General features: G+C 35.9%; 1 protein-coding gene across 11 annotated transcripts in view; it reads left to right on the top strand.

The window, feature by feature from the left end:
- Window positions 1-18300, top strand: part of LOC131430657 (protein NDRG3) — a 175668-nt gene extending 157368 nt beyond the window's left edge. For 8 of the 11 annotated variants that reach the window (XM_058595795.1, XM_058595782.1, XM_058595783.1 and 5 more), the window contains one exon: window positions 6918-18300. In XM_058595795.1, the coding sequence (XP_058451778.1) occupies window positions 6918-7165 (248 nt within the window). In that variant the 3' untranslated portion in view covers window positions 7166-18300. Of the gene's footprint in view, window positions 1-6773 lie in introns of all 11 variants that reach the window. The other 3 variants (XM_058595786.1, XM_058595791.1, XM_058595790.1) reach the window with 3 other exon arrangements.
- The last annotated feature ends 1112 nt before the right edge of the window (window positions 18301-19412 follow it).

Below are 19412 nucleotides of genomic sequence, written 5' to 3'. Positions count from 1 at the left end.
TCGCAAATCGAAAGGAAATATCCTCAGTTTAGTGCAAATCTAGAACTGTTTGATTTGATTTTTGCACTTTTCGCTGTGTGAAATTCACAGTAATCTAGATCAAGTGAAGCCTTTTTTGTTTTTGCGAAAAATGTGGAAAAAGGGAATGCTTGCATAATTCATACAATTGATCAACTAATCGATATACGGAAGTGTTAAGGAACATGTCAGTTGTTTTCGTATTCACGACATCCAGTTATGTCGCTGACATTACCCACCCGCCTTTTTTCCTAGGAGGAAAGGCGTTTTCATTACCATCCAACAATTTAAGGGGGAGCAGTGGATCGCTATTCTCGCTCCCATCCATTGGTTCGGTGTCACTGTTGTCCCACGACAAAAGGGCCTAACTGCAAATGAGAGCCTCTCTTTGGTTACTTTCTCTTCCGATTATTACGAAGCTGTTATTGAAATTTCTCCAAACACAAAAGTGTGTGGTTTGGGCATGAAACTTATGCGAAATGTTAAGGTTCAAATATAAAATCAATCTGGCAATAAGCGAATAAAAAGTAAACAAAGGGAAACTGGCATTTGCCGTTAGGCCCTTTGGTCGTGGGACGGTCGATTTGTTGCGACTATGGGTTTCGTTGAGGAAGATGCTTCATTGTTATTGATGGCTGTTTCCGATGTATTGTTTTTTTTGGTGTGAAGGGAGCGCTGTTGTCCTTTGGTGCAGATGTCTTCTTATCCAGTTTTTCACATGGCTTACTATAGTGAAAAATTTTTGGGAAATATTGACATGTGGCCATCTGATTGTCATAGGTAACAAGTGATTTGCACGGAACCAAATATACTATATATCCATACGGATCACTCTAGCGATTCACGAGGGACATCACAGTAAAGTGCGGTGGCAAAAAAGGTTACTAATACACTACAAATTTTTCAATGAACATATCAGCTGTTTTTCAATGAACGGCGAATCTAACATTGACAGCAAATGGATAAAAACATCGATGAATGTTTCGATTTTGGTTTCAAATCGTGTTTAGAAATTATCGTATATTCTCAGATCAATTTATGATTAGTCGATAAATTGTTTGTTTATCTTCAAAAGGCACGCAATTGTTACCACTATACTTCTATATCCACTGAATGAATCAACATAAAAAGAGTTTCGCCCTTTTTCGATTTGTTTACTTTTATGATTCCTGTGTGAATTATAAAGATACGCCCTTGCACATTGTTCATGAAATTGGCTGACCATTTCCAGTAGTAAAAGATTCAAATATAAAGAAGAAAAAAATAGTTTCGCCCTTCCTTACTAGCAATTGAAATATCGCCCTGTTTGTTGGCATGGAACACGGAGGGCGAAATTTGCGTAAACAAATGGAATGACAGTTTTTTATAGTTTTTTGTATTACTAAGATTGAGATTTTTGTAGAACACGAATTTTTAAGCAAAATTGTAGGATTTTGAAGCAGCAGGGTAAAATTCACAGCGCAACCCAAGCAAGAAAAGCTGCTTCGTTCGGTCATTAGTTTATGAATATGTGCGCTAGCTGATGACTATGTTTCATTAGGTTAGCATTTGATGAATGGTTCTCATATTGAAGATGCCTATGAAAAAACTAGATTCATAACTTTTACCTCCGATAAATTTTAATTTAAAGAACATTTATATTAGTTTTTCTAGGATATATACACAGTGTAAATTCTCAAGGAACAATTTGAATTTACCAAGCTAGGGAACTGGTCTTCTCAGTAAGATAAAGACTGTCCCAGAAAGTATGGACGCACTTTGATTTCTCTGTAAATAATTCACAAGTGTTAGATATTCAAATTTTATTCGATATACTGATAATATTAGACTACAACAACAGAATATTATTCTCAACATTTGCTACTTAGCCATTGTAGACTAGCTGGTGCACCTTCTTGCGAACGTTTCTCATTAAATTCCGTACAGACTTCTTGGCGACAAGTTTTGACACTTTTTTCCAATCTTTTTCGAACTGTTGAATGGTTTCGGCTGCCGAGACATGTTTCCTAAGATGTGCCTTCGTTAATGCCCAAAATTCCTCAATTGGTCGAAGTTGTGGGCAATTTGGTGGATTCATGTCTTTTGGGACGAAAGTGACATTTTTGGTAGTATATCATTCAACCGTTGATTTCGAGTAGTGGCAAGAAGCCAGATCTAGCCAGAGGACAACAGGATCCTTGTGGCTTCGAATCATGGGTAGAAGTCGTTTTTGTAAACATTCCTTGATGTATATTTCGCTGTTTATTGAAGCAGTAGTGATGAAGGGTTTCGAAATCTTACCGCAGCTACAAATTACTTGCCAGACCATAGTTTTCTTACCAAATTTTTCGACTTCAATCGATGTCTCGGACTGGTTTAACACTTGCCCTTCTCGCACCGTATAATATTGTGGTCCCGGCAAGGATTTGTAATCGCGTTTTACGTAGGTTTCGTCGTCAATGATTATGCAGTTCAAATGAGGGTTAGCAGGACCTTTTTTTCGACCCGTTTTCGGTTTATTCTCAAACGTGTTATCCTCACAGAACTTGCTGATAGCATTTCGCATGGCTTTTTCACTTACTCCTTCCATTTTTGCTATCTTCCTCAGTGACAGTCCGCGTTCTGAGCACCATTTGTACACAATTTTTCGAAGTTGTTCTGCTGAAAGTCCACGCATTTCGAAACAAACTAATGAATAAACAACTGCACAAGTGGCTAGAGAAGAGTGTAAACAACAGGACGCAGCCATAAAAATTGACAGATTCTGAACTATAGTGAAATGGCAGCGGTTTTTGGTTGCGTCCATACTTTCTGGGACAGTCTTTATACTCTCACGCATCCAGTTTCTCTCTAATATAGGTCTCTCATTCAGTTATGTCAAGCAAAGTGTTCACAGTGGATGTTTTTTAGGTGTTGCTTCATTCATTTGAGGATTCACAATACAAGCACTGATGATTATAGAGGAATGTGATCAGTCGGTTCGACAATCGAACCGATTCCGGCCGACAAATCTGGGCTAAATCATTGGAAACCTGCGCAAGTTGCACTCAGTTTAACTAATTAACTGTTGAACTTTCAAAATGCACCCAACCTTTGTAGTATATCTACAAACGTTTTGCATTCTGCAGAATTGGTCTTATTTGCCATCAGATACTCTCTCCTCTCGACAGATTCTTGCAGATTATACATCCCGGTTGATTTTTCAAATGACCGTGTTAGCAAGTGACAGTTTCTCTTTATTTAAAAGATATATTTGTTTTATTATACAGGCCTATTTGCGTACAAGCTTTACGTGGCCGATTGAACCGATTTTTTAACAATTTTTTTTTGAGTTGGATCTCGTTGTCACCTTTTTTCTAGGAGGAGAGGAGCATTTCCATTTCCCTCCTGCGAGGATCGAGGGACACTTCGTTCGTGGTTCGTCTCGTCATCCATTACCGCATCGATGGTATTGTTGTTGATTTCGTTGCTAGTGGCTGTAGATGCGCTTTGTTGTACATTGTTTGCAGTTTCTGGTTGGTTGGATGGTAAGCTGTTAACTGCAGCTGGTGTATTTTGTTCTATAGCGGATACGTTGGATGGTTTCGTTGAAGGGGATGCTTCACTGTTGTTGGTGACTGTCACAGGTGTACTGGGGTTGCTTAGGGTTGGTGTGAAGGAAGCACCGTTGTCCTTTGGTGTAGTTGTCTCCTTGTCCAGTTTATCACATGGCTTATCGTAGTGAACAGCTTTTTAGCAATATTGACATGTGGCCATCTGATTGTCATAGGTAACAAGTGATTTGCACGGAATTTTTGTATCTTGATCGAAAGTCACATAAGAAGGTATAGGCATCTTCAAGTGTATGCGTAATAAACGTACGCCATTTAGAATACCGGGAAAAAGTTCTTCCACTTTTATTTTTCGATAGAGAGGATCTCTCCGTATTGGGACATAGTTTTGCGAATATAAGAATCGGCGACGCTTGAGGGAAGATCATGCACATGCACTTCTATAGCACTATCTTCCATATATACTGGAATGTTGTACTTGATATTTTCATGCTCCTCGTAGTGCACATTGTTATAGTCTTTTGCGAATTGAATTGCATCCAACTCTTTATAAAACTGGATGTAAACAACATTATTTGTCTTATTGCATTGAAGTAAATGCACACGTTTAATGTCAAGATGCATTTGCTCCTTAAGCAAACCTTCAAGTTCTCGTATCGAAGGTCGAATTTTGCACTGCCTGAAGTCAACAACAATTGTATTCTTTCGTGTCGGCGGTAGCTTTTGTTCGTTTGGCTCACTCATTTCGAGGTCGTTCTATTGTTCACTACACAATACTGTACTTGGTTTCTTCTGTCCCGAGCGTAAGCGGTTTTGTTTTATCGACTGACTTGGATGAGATGTGAAAGCGAACTGAGTTTCTCTTTATTTACTTTCTCTTACGATTATTGTAACGTGATTATGAAGGTTTTCTTGGATTTTACAATTCTGTTTGAAAGTCAAAGGTTTCGGGTATCATTTTGTACAAAGAGCTGAGTGGTAAAACTATCACTAGCTCTTACGACCTTTTGAAAAATCAACCGAGATATTTTAATTATTGGTCAAAAAGTTCCCGGCTCACCACCGTGTAACGCTCTCAGTCAATATGAGACGTTTGCGTGGAACAATTCGCCAAAAGACCAGATTTGCGGAGAAAAGAACTCGTGGATCTTCCACCACGATAACGCACCGTCGCACATTGCCATCGCAATAATTGATTTAAAGAACCTGTAATCAATGTAAAATAAGTTTTTCGTATTTATACTGATTTTTGCCTTTCTCATATAGAAAGGTTATACAATCACTGCGAAAACCGACTTTTGAACCGAGGCCCGGAGGGCCGAGTGTCATATACCATTCGATTCAGTTCGTCGAGTACGCAAAATGTCTGTATGTGTGTGTACGTGTCTATGTGTGTATGTAACGTTTTTTGCACTCACTTTTCTCGGAGATGGCTGAACCGATTTTCACAAACTTAGGTTCAAATGAAAGGTCTTATAGTCCCATACATTCCTGAATATTATTCGGATCCGACTTCCGGTTCCGGAATTTTGGGGTAAAATGGGCCAAAATTGTGAAAATAAGTGCACCAACTTTTTTCGGAGATGGCTGAACAAACTTTGACAAACTTAGATTCCAATGAAAGCTCTTTAGGTCCCATACGAAACTCCTGAATTTCATTTAGATTTGACTTCCAGTTCCGGAGTTATAGGGTAAAATGTGCAAAAAAAATAAAATATGTTTTCTAACTTTTCTCATAGATGGCGCGACCGATTTTCACAAACTTAGGTTCAAATGAAAGGTCCTGCGGTCCCATACGGAATCTCTGAACGTCATCCGGTTCCGGAAATATAGGGTAAAATGTGTTAAAAATTTTATACCATCACTGAAAAGGGCGAAAAACCGTAAACAAATTCTTAATTGACCGCAAATCTTCTCCTATTGATAGTTTTTATCAGTAGACGGTCAAGCAAACCGATTTCAGTTATTCTTTCAAGAATCGATGAAAATTATTTTAAAGAATACCACAGTACTATATATGATAGAATGATTGATATGAGAAAGGCATCATTACACCACTAGGAGAATTAAAACAGGTTTTTTTTCTCTGCCACCACCCCGATACTAAATGGAATATGGAAATTCAGTGCTCATAATCTGACATCATTTTATTGTAAGGGGTTTTATTGAATTTCAATGAACTGAAAGTCGCCATCTTGGATTCTGAATCGAGTTGAAACGTTGTTTTCCAGCTACTATCATTTTCTAAAATACAGCATGGCATAGCACACATTTTTATATTTGGCAAAAATCTGTTTTAACAAAGTAGATTCGTAAAAAAAGTTTACGTCATTTGCAAATTACTTCGTAAAAAAAATACATTATTAGGGATTTGGTTCTTAGAAAAAGCTACGTATACTTCGAATACTTCGTAAAAAAATTTTTGTAAATGGAGTTTTGGATGTATTACATTTTTGACTGATAGAAAAGAACAGCAATAATTTTTATGTGTTTTTTAATCGATGTTTCAATAATTGAACCTCAATCAGTAACTTGTGTTCGAAGTGATCTCCAATTCATAATAGAATTGTTGCTATCAGTTCATTCAAGCTTCCATCGTAAATTCGTCATTATTCACCGAACCGTAAGACATGTGTGACGTCCAGGTTTCATTATCATACTCACCATCATCGAACATAAACGAATATGCTTCATAAATTAGTAGTAGTTATCACGATTCTAGCACCTACTTTCGGTTTTGTTTAAACATCAATGCTTATTACTACTCTGAACAGTATTATCCATGTTATTTTAAAAACAGTTTGGCTTGTAAATTGTTTTTGTTTCTATCGATAAGGAAAATAAGAGACAGAAAAAACATTTGTTCGGGATGATTGCTCGAATCACTGAAACCTCCATTGGAAACATATGAAAATATCCATTGATTAGTAATGAAGAGTAAATCGGAACCATTCGGGAACCACAGTTCCTTCGTGTAACTTCACATTTCTTTGCGTTTATTTCGTGTTCTGCCAACTGTTTCCTCTTTTTCTTTTCTCGTAAGTTATTCAATTTTGATTTTTGAACGCTCATTTTGCTCTCAGCTCAGCAATGTTTAAAAAAAAATTGTTAAAATACTATCACCACTCAAACAAACGTGCTTACAATTAGCGAAGGCAAAATTCGAAAATAAAAGTACAAAACAATGAAATTTTGTGCGGAATCATATTAATTAAATGTAATCAGTGTATATTTTCTACCAAATGCAGAGAAAATATAAAATCAACAAATTATAACGACTAGCTCATTTGCGAACCATCATCCCATCAAAGACACGCACCTCGCTTTATTCAGCTAAAGCTATTAATCGTACTAATGGTGTTGAGGCAGCACCAACATTTTCACCGCATGCTAAAAACCATTCTACAACAACTAACTGCAACAACAACAACAACAACGACATCAACAACACTCAAGAGTTCGACAGGCTAAACGGAAACGCCGGAAATGGAGGAGGTAGTGTCATCGGCGGTACGGGACCGGGAGTGGCTGATAACAACAATCTGCCGGTGAGCGCAACGACCGGGGCCTCGATCCGAATAACCGAGAACCCGTTGCCGGAAAACGTGACATGCTAGAAAAGACACATATCGGGCCCGGCGACGGGTGGCGATGGTGATGGTGGTGGTGGTCCCAGCGGTCACCGGCCACTGAGGAACCGATGGTCACCGTCGCCGCTCCCGGCGGGTAAGTATGAGCTTGACGAAAGCGAACAGGAAGTGTGGACTAACCGTCGGTATAGGATAGAGAAGGTACTGTTGAACGCTATATTTTCTGTACAGTTTTAGGAAGAACGAACGCTAAAGGCTAGAAAGAGTAGGAGGCTGATTTTGCATGATCAGAAGCTTGCCAGAAAAGATATATTGCTGCTGAATTGCCATAGAAAGCCACACCCGAAAAGATATTCGCAATATTTTACCGTATGAAGTAACTAAAGAACGCTAAACAACATTACACTTTGTCGTATGATTTCGTTTGTTCTAAAATGATTATCTTACTCAACTATAAATCGTGAATGGATAAAAATTCTATCACTCTTGCGAAATAATCGAAATTTCATCACAATGATAACGGAACCACGAGCTTTACCGGAAATGCTAAACTCAAAACCGATTGTTTCCATACTGTAAACTTATGTTCTGGTAGACGAGTCACATGTTTAGGGAATATAACACAAGGACTGTGAACTATGTGTAAAATTTACGCCATTTTTACTGGAGAGGTTATCATTGCAATTGAGTTGCTGAATGCAAAAAATCGGGTTAGTTAGCTCAACCCTAGAACGCTCTTCCGGGTCGATTCGTACCCAGCATATTGGAGGTAGAAGGAACTTTTTATGTAATTCTGCGACTTGCTTTATCAAACATTAAATATTTTATCGTGAAATTGATCGCACTCGAATATTATTTCAGAAGCTTCTTAGCAAAAGGTTTTGGAAGTAAACTATTTATCCACGGAAGCGTTTAGAAAAAAATCACGAGAGCGATCTAGGATTATATACCGTTAGTTTTTTTAATGGAATACCGGATAAAACAAGGTGTGTAAAACCCCAATGGGAGGACGCTTAGAACAATGTGCCAATCACATATTAACACAATGCGTTGGCGCATTTATCAATATTGGCACTTTCGTTTTCATACAGTTGCACAGTTGCGGCACACAAAGGGCTCAGTTTTGACAAGTAGCTGTTTCATGGGGAACAGCGTGGCACACTTATACCGTTTTCGTTTATTGATCAGAGCAGTCCGAAAGCTGACCCAGAGTCGCCCAAACAACGTTTGATATGTTTGTTTTAGCAACCTGCGGTCGCTCTAGATCGGACTCCAATCGCGTAGTTTCGCTCTGAAAATTTTCTCGGGTCGCACCACGCATCCATGCAAGTTTGTTTATTTTTTCTTTTTTCATGAGTTGTTGTTTAGGGCGCGTACCACGTGTTCGTTTTAATCGGAGTCAGAGTCGCCCGCGTCTAGGTTCAAAAACGAAAACGGTATTAGACTCACAGTATATCACGTGTTTTTTTAGAGGCACAATATAGATTGTGTTAAGCGACTCTCCCCGTGGTAAAACCCGGACTGGGTCGACTGTCGCAGCGGGACGAGCCATGGAACAGACCGCCCTTCCCAACCAGGTTCACAGATTAATCTGTGTTTCACAGATTAATCTGTGTTTCACAGATTTTCAACTTTCAGCATAGATTTTAAAAATGACACAGATTTCTGAAAGTGATCACAGATTTTCACAGATTCTGAACTTAATCACAGATTTTCACAGATTTTTTAAATCGATCACAGCTTAGCACCAAGATTCTGATCAGCTATTATGGTACGGAAAACGTGCACAGATTTTCACAGACAGGTTTTTGGCTTCATCACAGATTTTTGGAAAAATGACCTGGCATCCCTGCAAATAAGCCATAATTCATCCGCATTCGGATAAACCAGAAAAAAAAATATCTGGCTTTTACATTCGAAGGTTTCTATCCGGTTCTTACAATAGAGAAGTTTTTAAACGACTATTTTCATGCAAAATACAAGTCCGCTTTTTGCACTCAATAATTTTATCCAGTCTTGCACTTAAAACTACTTGAACGGATTTTTTCAACCAATTTTGCTTTCAACAGTTCAATCAATGCTTTTTATTTTCATTTAACTCTTACGACATGGGAAGAAAATGTAAGTTTTGTACGAGTGGAAATTGTGACAGTTGTTTTCCAGTGTCAATGTTTCCAAATTTCTGTAATATACAAACGAACACATCGTTATGGAACCAGATTATTTTTTCAAAAATCTGTGTTCACCACAAATATAAGTCTGTGCAAGATCGGTGTTCATTTCTGAAGAATCAGTACCAGTCTGTATTCGCTTTCGGAACCTGTGAAAAACTGTTTAGTTTTTAACAATTTTGCAAGATATTGAAAATCTGTGAAACGCAGAGCAATTTGTGAACCTGGCATCCCTGGCGAGCAATCGAGTAGACGACTGCACCCATGCAACCAAAAGATTCACAATTACTGGAAACATACACTTTCTTGTTGCTTAAAGGTACATTCGGAACTTTTAAGAATTTGTATGCATATAACAAGCTCCAAGTGAACTTTCACGCTGTTAAGAAAACACATGGTTGTTTTTGACAGCTGTCATAAATCGAATAAACATAGATTTCTCACTATATGGAGACACTAACAGCGCTTCTAGTGTTGTACTTAGTGATGTGTTTTTTTACTCGATTAATCAAAATAAAGATAAAGTAATCGAGTATTTGTAATCGATTAACGGCAGTGCCACTACTCGATCTAATCGATTAATAGCAATTAATTAATCGAGATTTATTTCAGTTTGCAGATAACGTTTAGCCTTAGGCTGCAGACAGAGTGGGCGTATGAAGCTGAGCCGAGCTGATGACTGACATTGGAAAATCAAAATAGGGAATGATACTAGCAGCAAATCAAAAGGACTCTTTTAGAGTACAAGTGAGAAATCGACTCAGATTTCACTCTGACAGGGTTCCTCTGTTTTGCTATGAGTACGTTTCCTCCTTTGGTTAGCACCAAGCACGGCTTAGCTTGTCGAGCTCACTCTGTATGCAGCATAAAACTAAACGTGGCTATGATGAGAGTTGCAGTTTCATCTGTCATAATTCAAGGAAATACGAATTTCGATCTAAATAATGATTTACGATCCATTCTGCCCATGGTTACAATGTTCGCGAATTTTTCTATCCGTTTGATCATAGATTTTATTGAATAATCCAAGAAACTGAAAATTTTCTAGACATTTCAACCACATTTTCTCAAATTTTTGCTTGCTATATGATAAACTTATTTGGCATTTGGCAGTTCTGATTCCGTTTAGAATAATTTGATCGATTAATTGCATTAATCGATTAGTGCTTAATAGTAATCGATTACACTAATCGACTCCTCTTTTATTAATCTAAATCCTAATAATCGATTAATACGAAAAATCAGACATCACTAGTTGTACTTTTTTCCATTAGCTACTATGGTTGTGTTAAATGCGGAGGCAACTTTATAAATGCATTTTAAGAGCATTTACGCATCGAATAATATTTAATCGATTAGTTTGAAACTAATATTCGATTAAAGAACTAATCGGATAATTCGAAAAATCCAACGATAGTAATCGAATAATTAATCGAGTAATGAATTAATTATTCTGATAATCGATTAAAATTGAGTCGATTAGTTCGGAAAATTTATTCGATTATTGAATAATCGAGTAATTAAAAAAAAATCGACATCTCTAGTGTTAACTTTCTCACTGCTCAAGAGCAGAGATACCAGATTCAGTAGACATGCTGTCAAAATTTACAAACTTGAAATCGACGCGTTTTTTTTCTTGCTAAAACAATTCCGTGCATCATTTTAGATGGAAATCCGCGGACTTTTTCCAGAATTTACAGACTTTTTCAAACCTGCCTGAAGAGATTTGAAATTTTCACCTGGTATCTCTGCTTAAGAGTACGTAAGGAACTTTTGGCAACTTGATAGTGCAGAACAACAGAGATGTCAGATCTGCAGATTTCGTTTACAGGGGACAGAGGTATTTCGGCCCACTTTAGGATTTATTTTATTTTGATCCACTTTGTAAAAATACCCACCAAATGTTGTAATATTTTTGAAAACCCCTTCCGCAATAGGTAATTTAATGTAATTAACTTCAAATTGATGCAACATGGGTTACTTAACATCGGTTAAATCCATAAAGTTTGTTAGGTGGGTCAAAATATATGAATTGACCAAAATACCTCTGTTACCATAGTTCTGCAGACATCGTTTGTTGCAGACTTTTGAAAATCGAGTTTTTTGCAGACTTGTTCCCTGGCATCTCTGCAGAACAAGTACCGCGTAAACTTTCTTGCTGATGAGAATGTTATTCGTGAACTTCGTACACGCAGAGAAATGGAGCTTGTTTAAAATAACAAATCGGTTAGTAGATTTTCAAATCCGATTCATGTTAATTTCAATCTAGAATATGATTGTTTTAAACCATTTTCTCCCTTCAACATCAACAAAGATCTCTGTTCAATGTGAATAAATATTTTGGTCTTGCCAAACGAAAAAAATAATTGTTCCAGCTGATTTTATTGTTGAAATAATTCATCAATGTATTGCGTATCAATAAAAGCAGAGTAGATTTTATTCGCAATATCTATGTTAATTCAAGTCTGCTTTATCTTTATGTTAAGAACAAAATTTATTCATTTTATCTGTTGTCTTATTTGTGTAATGATACAACAAAGTTTATTGTTCAAAAGAACCATACCAGTCCTATTTTTTATAAACCAGAGTCGTTTTTTCAATCGTGAATGAACAGAAAAGTTTTTTACGCGTTTCAAAAGTAAAATTTTACCTGCTTATATATTTTTCATCGGGCTTTTCATCAATCCAAGCGTAAGTATTGATAGTTAATAATATTAGAAACTACAATAACACGCTTTCTTAACAACATATATTTGATGCAGGTTATCTCTATCTTCACCAGAAGGGCACCGGGAAAGGGTACCGAATCATTGAATACTATAAAAAGTAGTATTGGATTGATTGTGGTATGTAGATAAATATTATAAATGTATGGAATATAAATGTAATTGAAATTCCTTACAAATATATAAATTGAAGAAAAATGTACCAACAACAAGCCTTCAAATTATTTCGAAAGAAATCATTTTACTCGTAAAAACAAAACAAAATGAATATTTTTTACAAACAAAAGCGTAAGTTGAAATACTAATCATTTCAAGTTGATATCTTATCATTTATTTCAACTGCCAAGTTTATAAATTCAAAACACTATAAATATTACCTTTATCCAAAATTAGTTCATTTTAAACTGATTTTGCAAGTTGACTTTACTATGAAATTGTTTGTCAACAAATTGACAGGAACGCACAAGTAAAATATTTGTTGGAATTAACAAAATATTTATAGAAACAAACTAGTCCACTGAGCAAAATCAAATACCTAGTTTTGTTGTTTCAAGCAACAATATTTGCTATATTAAACCAATTTTTCTTTTGTCACTATTTCAACAAAATAAATCGCTACGTGAAACCCAGATTTAGTTACATTTACAATATTTTTCTCTGCGTGTAAGATGCTTAAACCAAATCTGTCGCTTTTATCCGAACTTATGGTAAGTTGGGTTAGATAGCTTCTCATTCTCAACTTATAAAAAGCTTCAAGTTTACAGAGGTTTTTGAATAATTTGGCTCCGTTCTAAATATTTTTTTTTCGTGGTTTCAACTGAACCCAGTTCTCAAACCCATACAGTTGACAGCTGTTTTAGTCGGCTTTTGCTTCAAGCGAAAACGTCATTAGGTTAAACTAATTCGTCTGGTTTTAACAAACAGCGAACGATAGAAACCTTAAGACCGTTCAATAAGCTGTTCTAATTCTCATAGACAGATTCATTGTTCATCTTCGACTAAAACATGTCAATCGCAACGATGAGATGCAGTTCTATTTTCACTACTAAAGTGTTTTGAATCATTTAAAGTTTAAAACACGAATAGAACACAGATTCGAATGTCATGGATGTGTATGAGTCAAAAAAACCATTGACTGACAAGCGAGAAAACAAAATGTGATATAAGATAATGTGCTATAACTATAACTGTTGATTTTCTAATGTTTGCTTGACTGTTTTTCTTCAAATTACAGGCTATTCAATCTCATAACTAAGATTTTGGTTATTTCTCCTGACTAGTTTTTAACTGATATTCTTAAGAACATCGCTCGGCCATAAATTCAAACAATTGTGAACTACAAATTTAAAATACTAATGTGTATATGAATTCTCATTCAAAGTCAGGAACGAAATTTGTTTGTGGGGTACCCTGAGTTGTGATCAATTGTCAAGAATGGAAATGAAGATTGATCCACCTAATGTAGAATTGAATCGATTCGACACATTGTAAGAATCGCATTCATTATTCTGGACCAAAAACTACAATCTGAAAAAAAAATTCTTGGCAATTTTTAGAAATGTTTTATTTTCCATTCGATTCAAAGTTTGTGAAAATTGATAAGAAATCCATTCGAGCTGAGTTTTGCAGTGTCCCGGTTACCGAATCCGAATAAAGGATACAATCGCTGAGACTTGTAATTTGAATAATTTGGAACACTTGTTTTTGTTTATGCGTTGTGATTCGCATGGGAATTGTTCAACGAATATCGCCCATAATTCTGCATTTCTTAGTAGATTTGGTTTCGAGAAGATCGGCTCAGTCATCTACTTGATACCTTAAAATAAGTGCTTCAATTATTATATCATTTGAGAACAAGTAATAGTTTGGATTATCAGTGGCTATCAATTTTCAAGTTTTTTATGAATTGAATAAATACAGTAAATTTCACATTTTCATTTAATAATGTAGCATTGATTACTCTATGACAGGGCAAGATAAATCTGTCCCCTTTCATAGATAAATTGGGGGCAGTTTGTGATTGGCGGAATTCGGTATAAGCAAGTGCTCGATTTTTAAGCTGGTGTTCAGAATTCAGAATGAGTTTCCTCAAAAGAATACCGAACAACCCAGCGAATTTAATCTTTATTATAATTGAAAAATTCGAAAATTTGAAGGATTGGCTAGATTTTGTTCAAAAAACCATCAAGTTTCAAAATTTTTGTGAATGCGCTTTTGCCATCTCAGGAGAGCAGCCATTGTGGAAAACCACAAAAACAGTTTTCTCGGCTATAGCTTCGAGAAAAAAAACTTTATTCTATTTACAACAATTTCTTAAGAAACTGATGTTTCGTTTATGAATTTCCACTTAACCGTAGTGAAGAAAACGGTTTCAGCGTTTTCCAATGAAGGCTGTTTGCCAAGATCTTTAAAGATCAAGAGTAAACCAAGTTAACTTGTGTTGGTAATATGTGTATTACGTACATTTTATTTGGTACGTATGTCATAGATCTATGTATTCATATATGCAGTGCAACCAATTTATCAAAGTGGCTTGCACGATTGAGTTTCAATCAATCTTTTCTAACAATAATTTATTCGCAAATGAATGTTAAGCCGGACATTTTGGATGAAATATCAGTTTGATCAATTTTTCACGAACGTTTGATGGAAAATTGCTTACATTCCATGAATGTAGGTTTTAATTCTTTACCAAAAAATTAGCAACACTACTTCAATGCATTTGTATTAGATTGCACTACACAAAATAAACAAAACTAAATATTTTCTGTTACAAAAGCAGTTTTCCGGAAAAACAAATAGTTTTACGACAACATTCCATATGCATTGCCTTTCGCGTGTTAAATTGAAGATGTCTATTTTGCGGGTTTACTTATAGAAGGTACGTAAGTCTTTATATCGCAATAATTTCTGCAAGAGGAAATCGATATAGGAATGTGTTTGTTGCTCATCAAATGTGTTAGTGGAAGTAAGCTGAAACTGAAAAATTTTTTCTCGAGCAGTTTTAAGAAAAATGGAAGAGTTTTAGACTAAGATTTTCGCTTTTCTTGAATTGCAATTTTAAGCAGTATGAACCAAATGGTTTATTTTTCAACCATATGGAAGACTTATTGAGTAAAATCAGAAAAAGAAGCGCCGGAATTTGTTTTTACGCACACGTTGTTGCTTGAAAAGAGTCTTGCTCTTTAATGGGATAATGCACTAATTTCATGCTGGCATTATTCAAATTCTACCAGCTCAATGGCATGCAAGTTGCAATGACATTTGCCATGGGGGGTTCTGCTAGTCGCCGCTAGAGCGCACGTATTCTCAATGGTTTCTAGTCGAGCAGTTGCTATGAATGGTAACTATGGAGCAAGTGCTACCAAAGATATAGATCCTTGCAAACAATTTTAGAATATTGATACAACTTTTCATTCTCACTTAACTTAAATACCAGACAAAATCGAATTAAATTCAATATTCGATTCAATGGAATGAAAGGTGCAGTAGCTTCAAAGCGACAAGCTTTTAAAAATAATTGCATTTGAGAATATAAGAAAACAATTCACAGTTACCGAGTTTTACTTCCCAGATGCATGTGGCTTAACACGAACAGTGCTACCAGTTACGTTTTTCGATTTCGGGTTTGCTAATTGTCAACGACAGGAGAGATCACATCAGTTTAGAAGCAGCAATATAAGAAGTAAATTGTTAATTACAAATATACTGCACGTAAAATCTAAGTAAAGTTTCGACCCAAAGGGATGCTAGCTGCAAAAAAAAGGATCACTCTATTACGACGGGTCGCTTGATAGTCTGAGTTTTTAAATAGAAAGAGTAATGGAAGCAAGTTTAACTTGACGTTGAAAAGTTGAGAAAAAGATTGATAGGTCTGCTAAGCAAGATGCATATCTCTAAACATAAACACGACACAAAACAACAAACACAAATGTTAAGAAGAAATGATAAATCTCACGAACACATTTATCAACAAAAGAAAAAGCACTTCAAAACACAGTTTAATGCAAATTGCTTCAACCGTAAACCGACAACTGACACGAAAACGCTGATGAAAGCACCTCCTCCAATGCGAAATATTGGAGTAAGCTGAAAAGTTTACTTCCTGAGAAAGACAGCTATTTTATTAGAGAATAAAAATCAGCTCCCTGACGTTTTCTTCGACACTCACATGTGACATGGAATCGTACGAACAAGACAAAAGTTAGTGATTGTAAACCCCGTTCAATTATCCGTACGCGCCCAGTGTGTTTTGTAATTTGCAATAAACAGAAACCTATGAACTTGTGTCATATTATATGTACTCTTTAGTGTCTGACTAAACTGCCATTCGAGTAACCGAAGCAAACCATTATCGTACTTAGACTAAATCAAACTAACAAAATGAATGTTCTAACAACAGTTGACTCGATTAGTGATTTATTGAATCTGCTATGTAGTTAATTTTCCGGAAAAAATGTTAATCTCTTGAGTTTTGCTTAAAAAAATAAGTAATTTGCATTTAAACAAGTGAATCGCGAAGGGCTGATAATCAAAGAACAAGGTAAAGGAGATTACCTTAAAAAGTTGAACAATTGTTGATTAGTTAGTGCTAAATAAGCGAAATAGATAATAACTAGTAAGCATTAGGAAGCTATAAAACGATTTCATTCATGTGGTTTTGAAGTGAACTTAGTTAAGCTTATATTTGTTGATATACTGGCTGTAACTACTCGACTTTTTCGTTTCATATACTCTACAAATGTTTCTTTTACAAATCACGTGCAGTAACAGTTTGCTGAGTTAAGTTTCGATCTATTGATATGTTTATCAATGTTTATAATATACTTTGAAATAAAAATTCAAACGAACAAACAACGCAGTAGTATTCACAATGATTGCATGTAAATGCTGATGTATTGACAAAAATATACTGACTTAAATCGAACCTGAACGCTACATCGCTTATTGAACTTACTGAAAATTTGTAGACGTTGCATGTTTATGTAGAGACAGGCGTATATTTATATGGGCATAAAATTACACCCGCAGGCAAACTGTTTATGAATTGATTCCTAAACGTTAGGGACAGTTATACTGTCCAGTAGGCAAAATCAGTAAAGGCTTGATTTAAACTTCAAAATTCGAATCCTAGAGTCATTAAGAGCTTAAATCCGCTCTGCTGGGTGCGTAAAAATTGCCGTAGTGTGTACCAACAGGACACGAACTATAGAAATTCTTCGTGCTACCGGTCCTGACAAGTATTTTAGAAGTTTCATGCGCAACTACTTACTGAACGTGGACCTAGACATAGAAATAAATCAGCAACTACTAGCAATAGACCGATGAGTTTCCTTTCCAAACACTAATGCAAATTATGTCTTGAAATCGGTTTGATCTGAATTCATCTATGTTTGGTTGCTGACGTTTCAATGTTCTACCATAGGTTGCAAAACATTTAGAAAAAACATTCAGTTTCGAATCAATTTTGCGGATTCGCAGAACCAAAGCAACTTATTTAAGCAAGTATCTTCAAAACATCAATGGCTTAGAAAAACTAAAAATTACCGCCGTGCGACGGTTATGATACAGTTTATTTTTCACTTGAGTGCCTGATGGAATTTAAAATAATTATACCGTGGACAGAACAAGCAGAATAAAAACAGAAAAAAAGTACAGCACAAGCAGCCTAGAACAACACTCATTGATCTGTTTGTGCCCACTGTTGTTGCACTTTTGTGGTCCTAGTTAAGCTAATTAACGATAATTTAGTATATCATGTTGTAAGCGACCGTCAAACTGATTATATTTTTCTCGCATTCGGATTCGCGGATCGAAGAAGGAATCGCTTGCATTCATTTTTGACCAATCGAATATGCTGACGGGACGGAACTGTCTATAATCAACAACCAAAGTGGCAGAAACCTTACTTGAGCTGAACTAAACTACAGCTCCAAACGAAACCAGTACACAGGCCTCTGATGCAGAACGCGACATATGAAACTTTTTATGATAATATTACATAATCTAACACTATCCTAGTTATAAGTATGAGAATCCAAGAGAGCAAACAATAGAAGCAAATACAAATGTCATAAGCCCGAGCGGTCACAATAAGCAACTAAGCAAATGTGTGAAATTGTGAAAGAAAATATAAAAACGACAAAAAACAGTTCACTGCTAAGCTAGAAGCAAACGGATTATTTGATTTTTTGACTTTTTTCATTCTGTTGTAAGACATTAACAATAACGGTAAAGATAATAAAGGTAAACAAAGAAAGTTAAAGTGAAGTTTTCTTTCGCTTATGTTGACAATATTCATAGCAAAGGTAAGTAGAGATTGAAAATACTATGAAACGAAAGAAAACGATGAACTAAGAAGGTAAACAAACAAATTTTTACTGTGTAATTGACATATTTCTCTACCTGACATCGCCCAGCGACATTCATTCTTCTGTCTAAGCTCTTCAAATACCTTCTCTCAAACTAACGTGTAAAAAATCTTTTTACATAACCTAAATAGTTTTACATATAAAACCTAACATTGAACCGACGATACGATCTGTCACTCGACTATCAAAACTGTATAGCAAATTTAACTACCCCTCAGTAATTGGTAAAGTCCAAACGAAATCGCTTGAAAAGATGTTGAAACTGGCAACACAAGTTGGTAAATTATTGATTTTGAAAAACCGTTACTAGTAACCTTGGTTACTGCACCCGGTAACTTGAGGAACAAAATCAAAATATTCTGACTTAAAACGGAACCATTAAGGGCTGCTGGGCAGCTAGCGGGTAATAAATTCATTTTATCAGAGAACTTTGAGTCATTTTCGCTCAATTTTGATTTAATTTGTTACTTTCTTTCTAAAGAACTGAAATAATTTGATCGCAGTTACGGAGAATAAGCTTTCAATGCTGTAATCGAATTGACTGTCTAAAATACTATACAATGGTCACGTAAAATACTTCGATACTCGAGTGCCAAAATTCGAGCAGGCTGTAGAATCGTTCCAAATGTAACTATCGCCCACTTGTACGCGGCGGGCAGATTTCTCCCCAGACGGCTGGCTATGTCTGCCAGCCATTTTTGACGGAGTTCTGCCAGAATTCCGGCAAAAGTCTGGCAACAATGCAACAACCGTTTCCGGCACAGAATTTGGCCCAGCGGTTATTATCGGTTCTGTTTCTGTCGGATTCTTGCCATACAAGATTGGCAGAACCGTTTTGAATCGGTTCTACATCTTTAGCGTATTGGTTTTATTTTTTCAATAAAAAGTACATATGAAAGACAATCAGTTATTGTCAGCTTGAGAAAGAAATTCCAAAATTTTAGTTGCCACCCGTTAATAATGATATTACTGTAGCCTATTTGAGTGTTAATTGATAATTGTTTTG

The sequence above is a fragment of the Malaya genurostris genome, chromosome 2 (assembly GCF_030247185.1).
Source record: "Malaya genurostris strain Urasoe2022 chromosome 2, Malgen_1.1, whole genome shotgun sequence".
NCBI lineage: Eukaryota > Metazoa > Arthropoda > Insecta > Diptera > Culicidae > Malaya > Malaya genurostris.
Note: the sequence above shows the minus strand (reverse complement) of the source record. Positions and strands in the feature narration are given on the sequence as shown.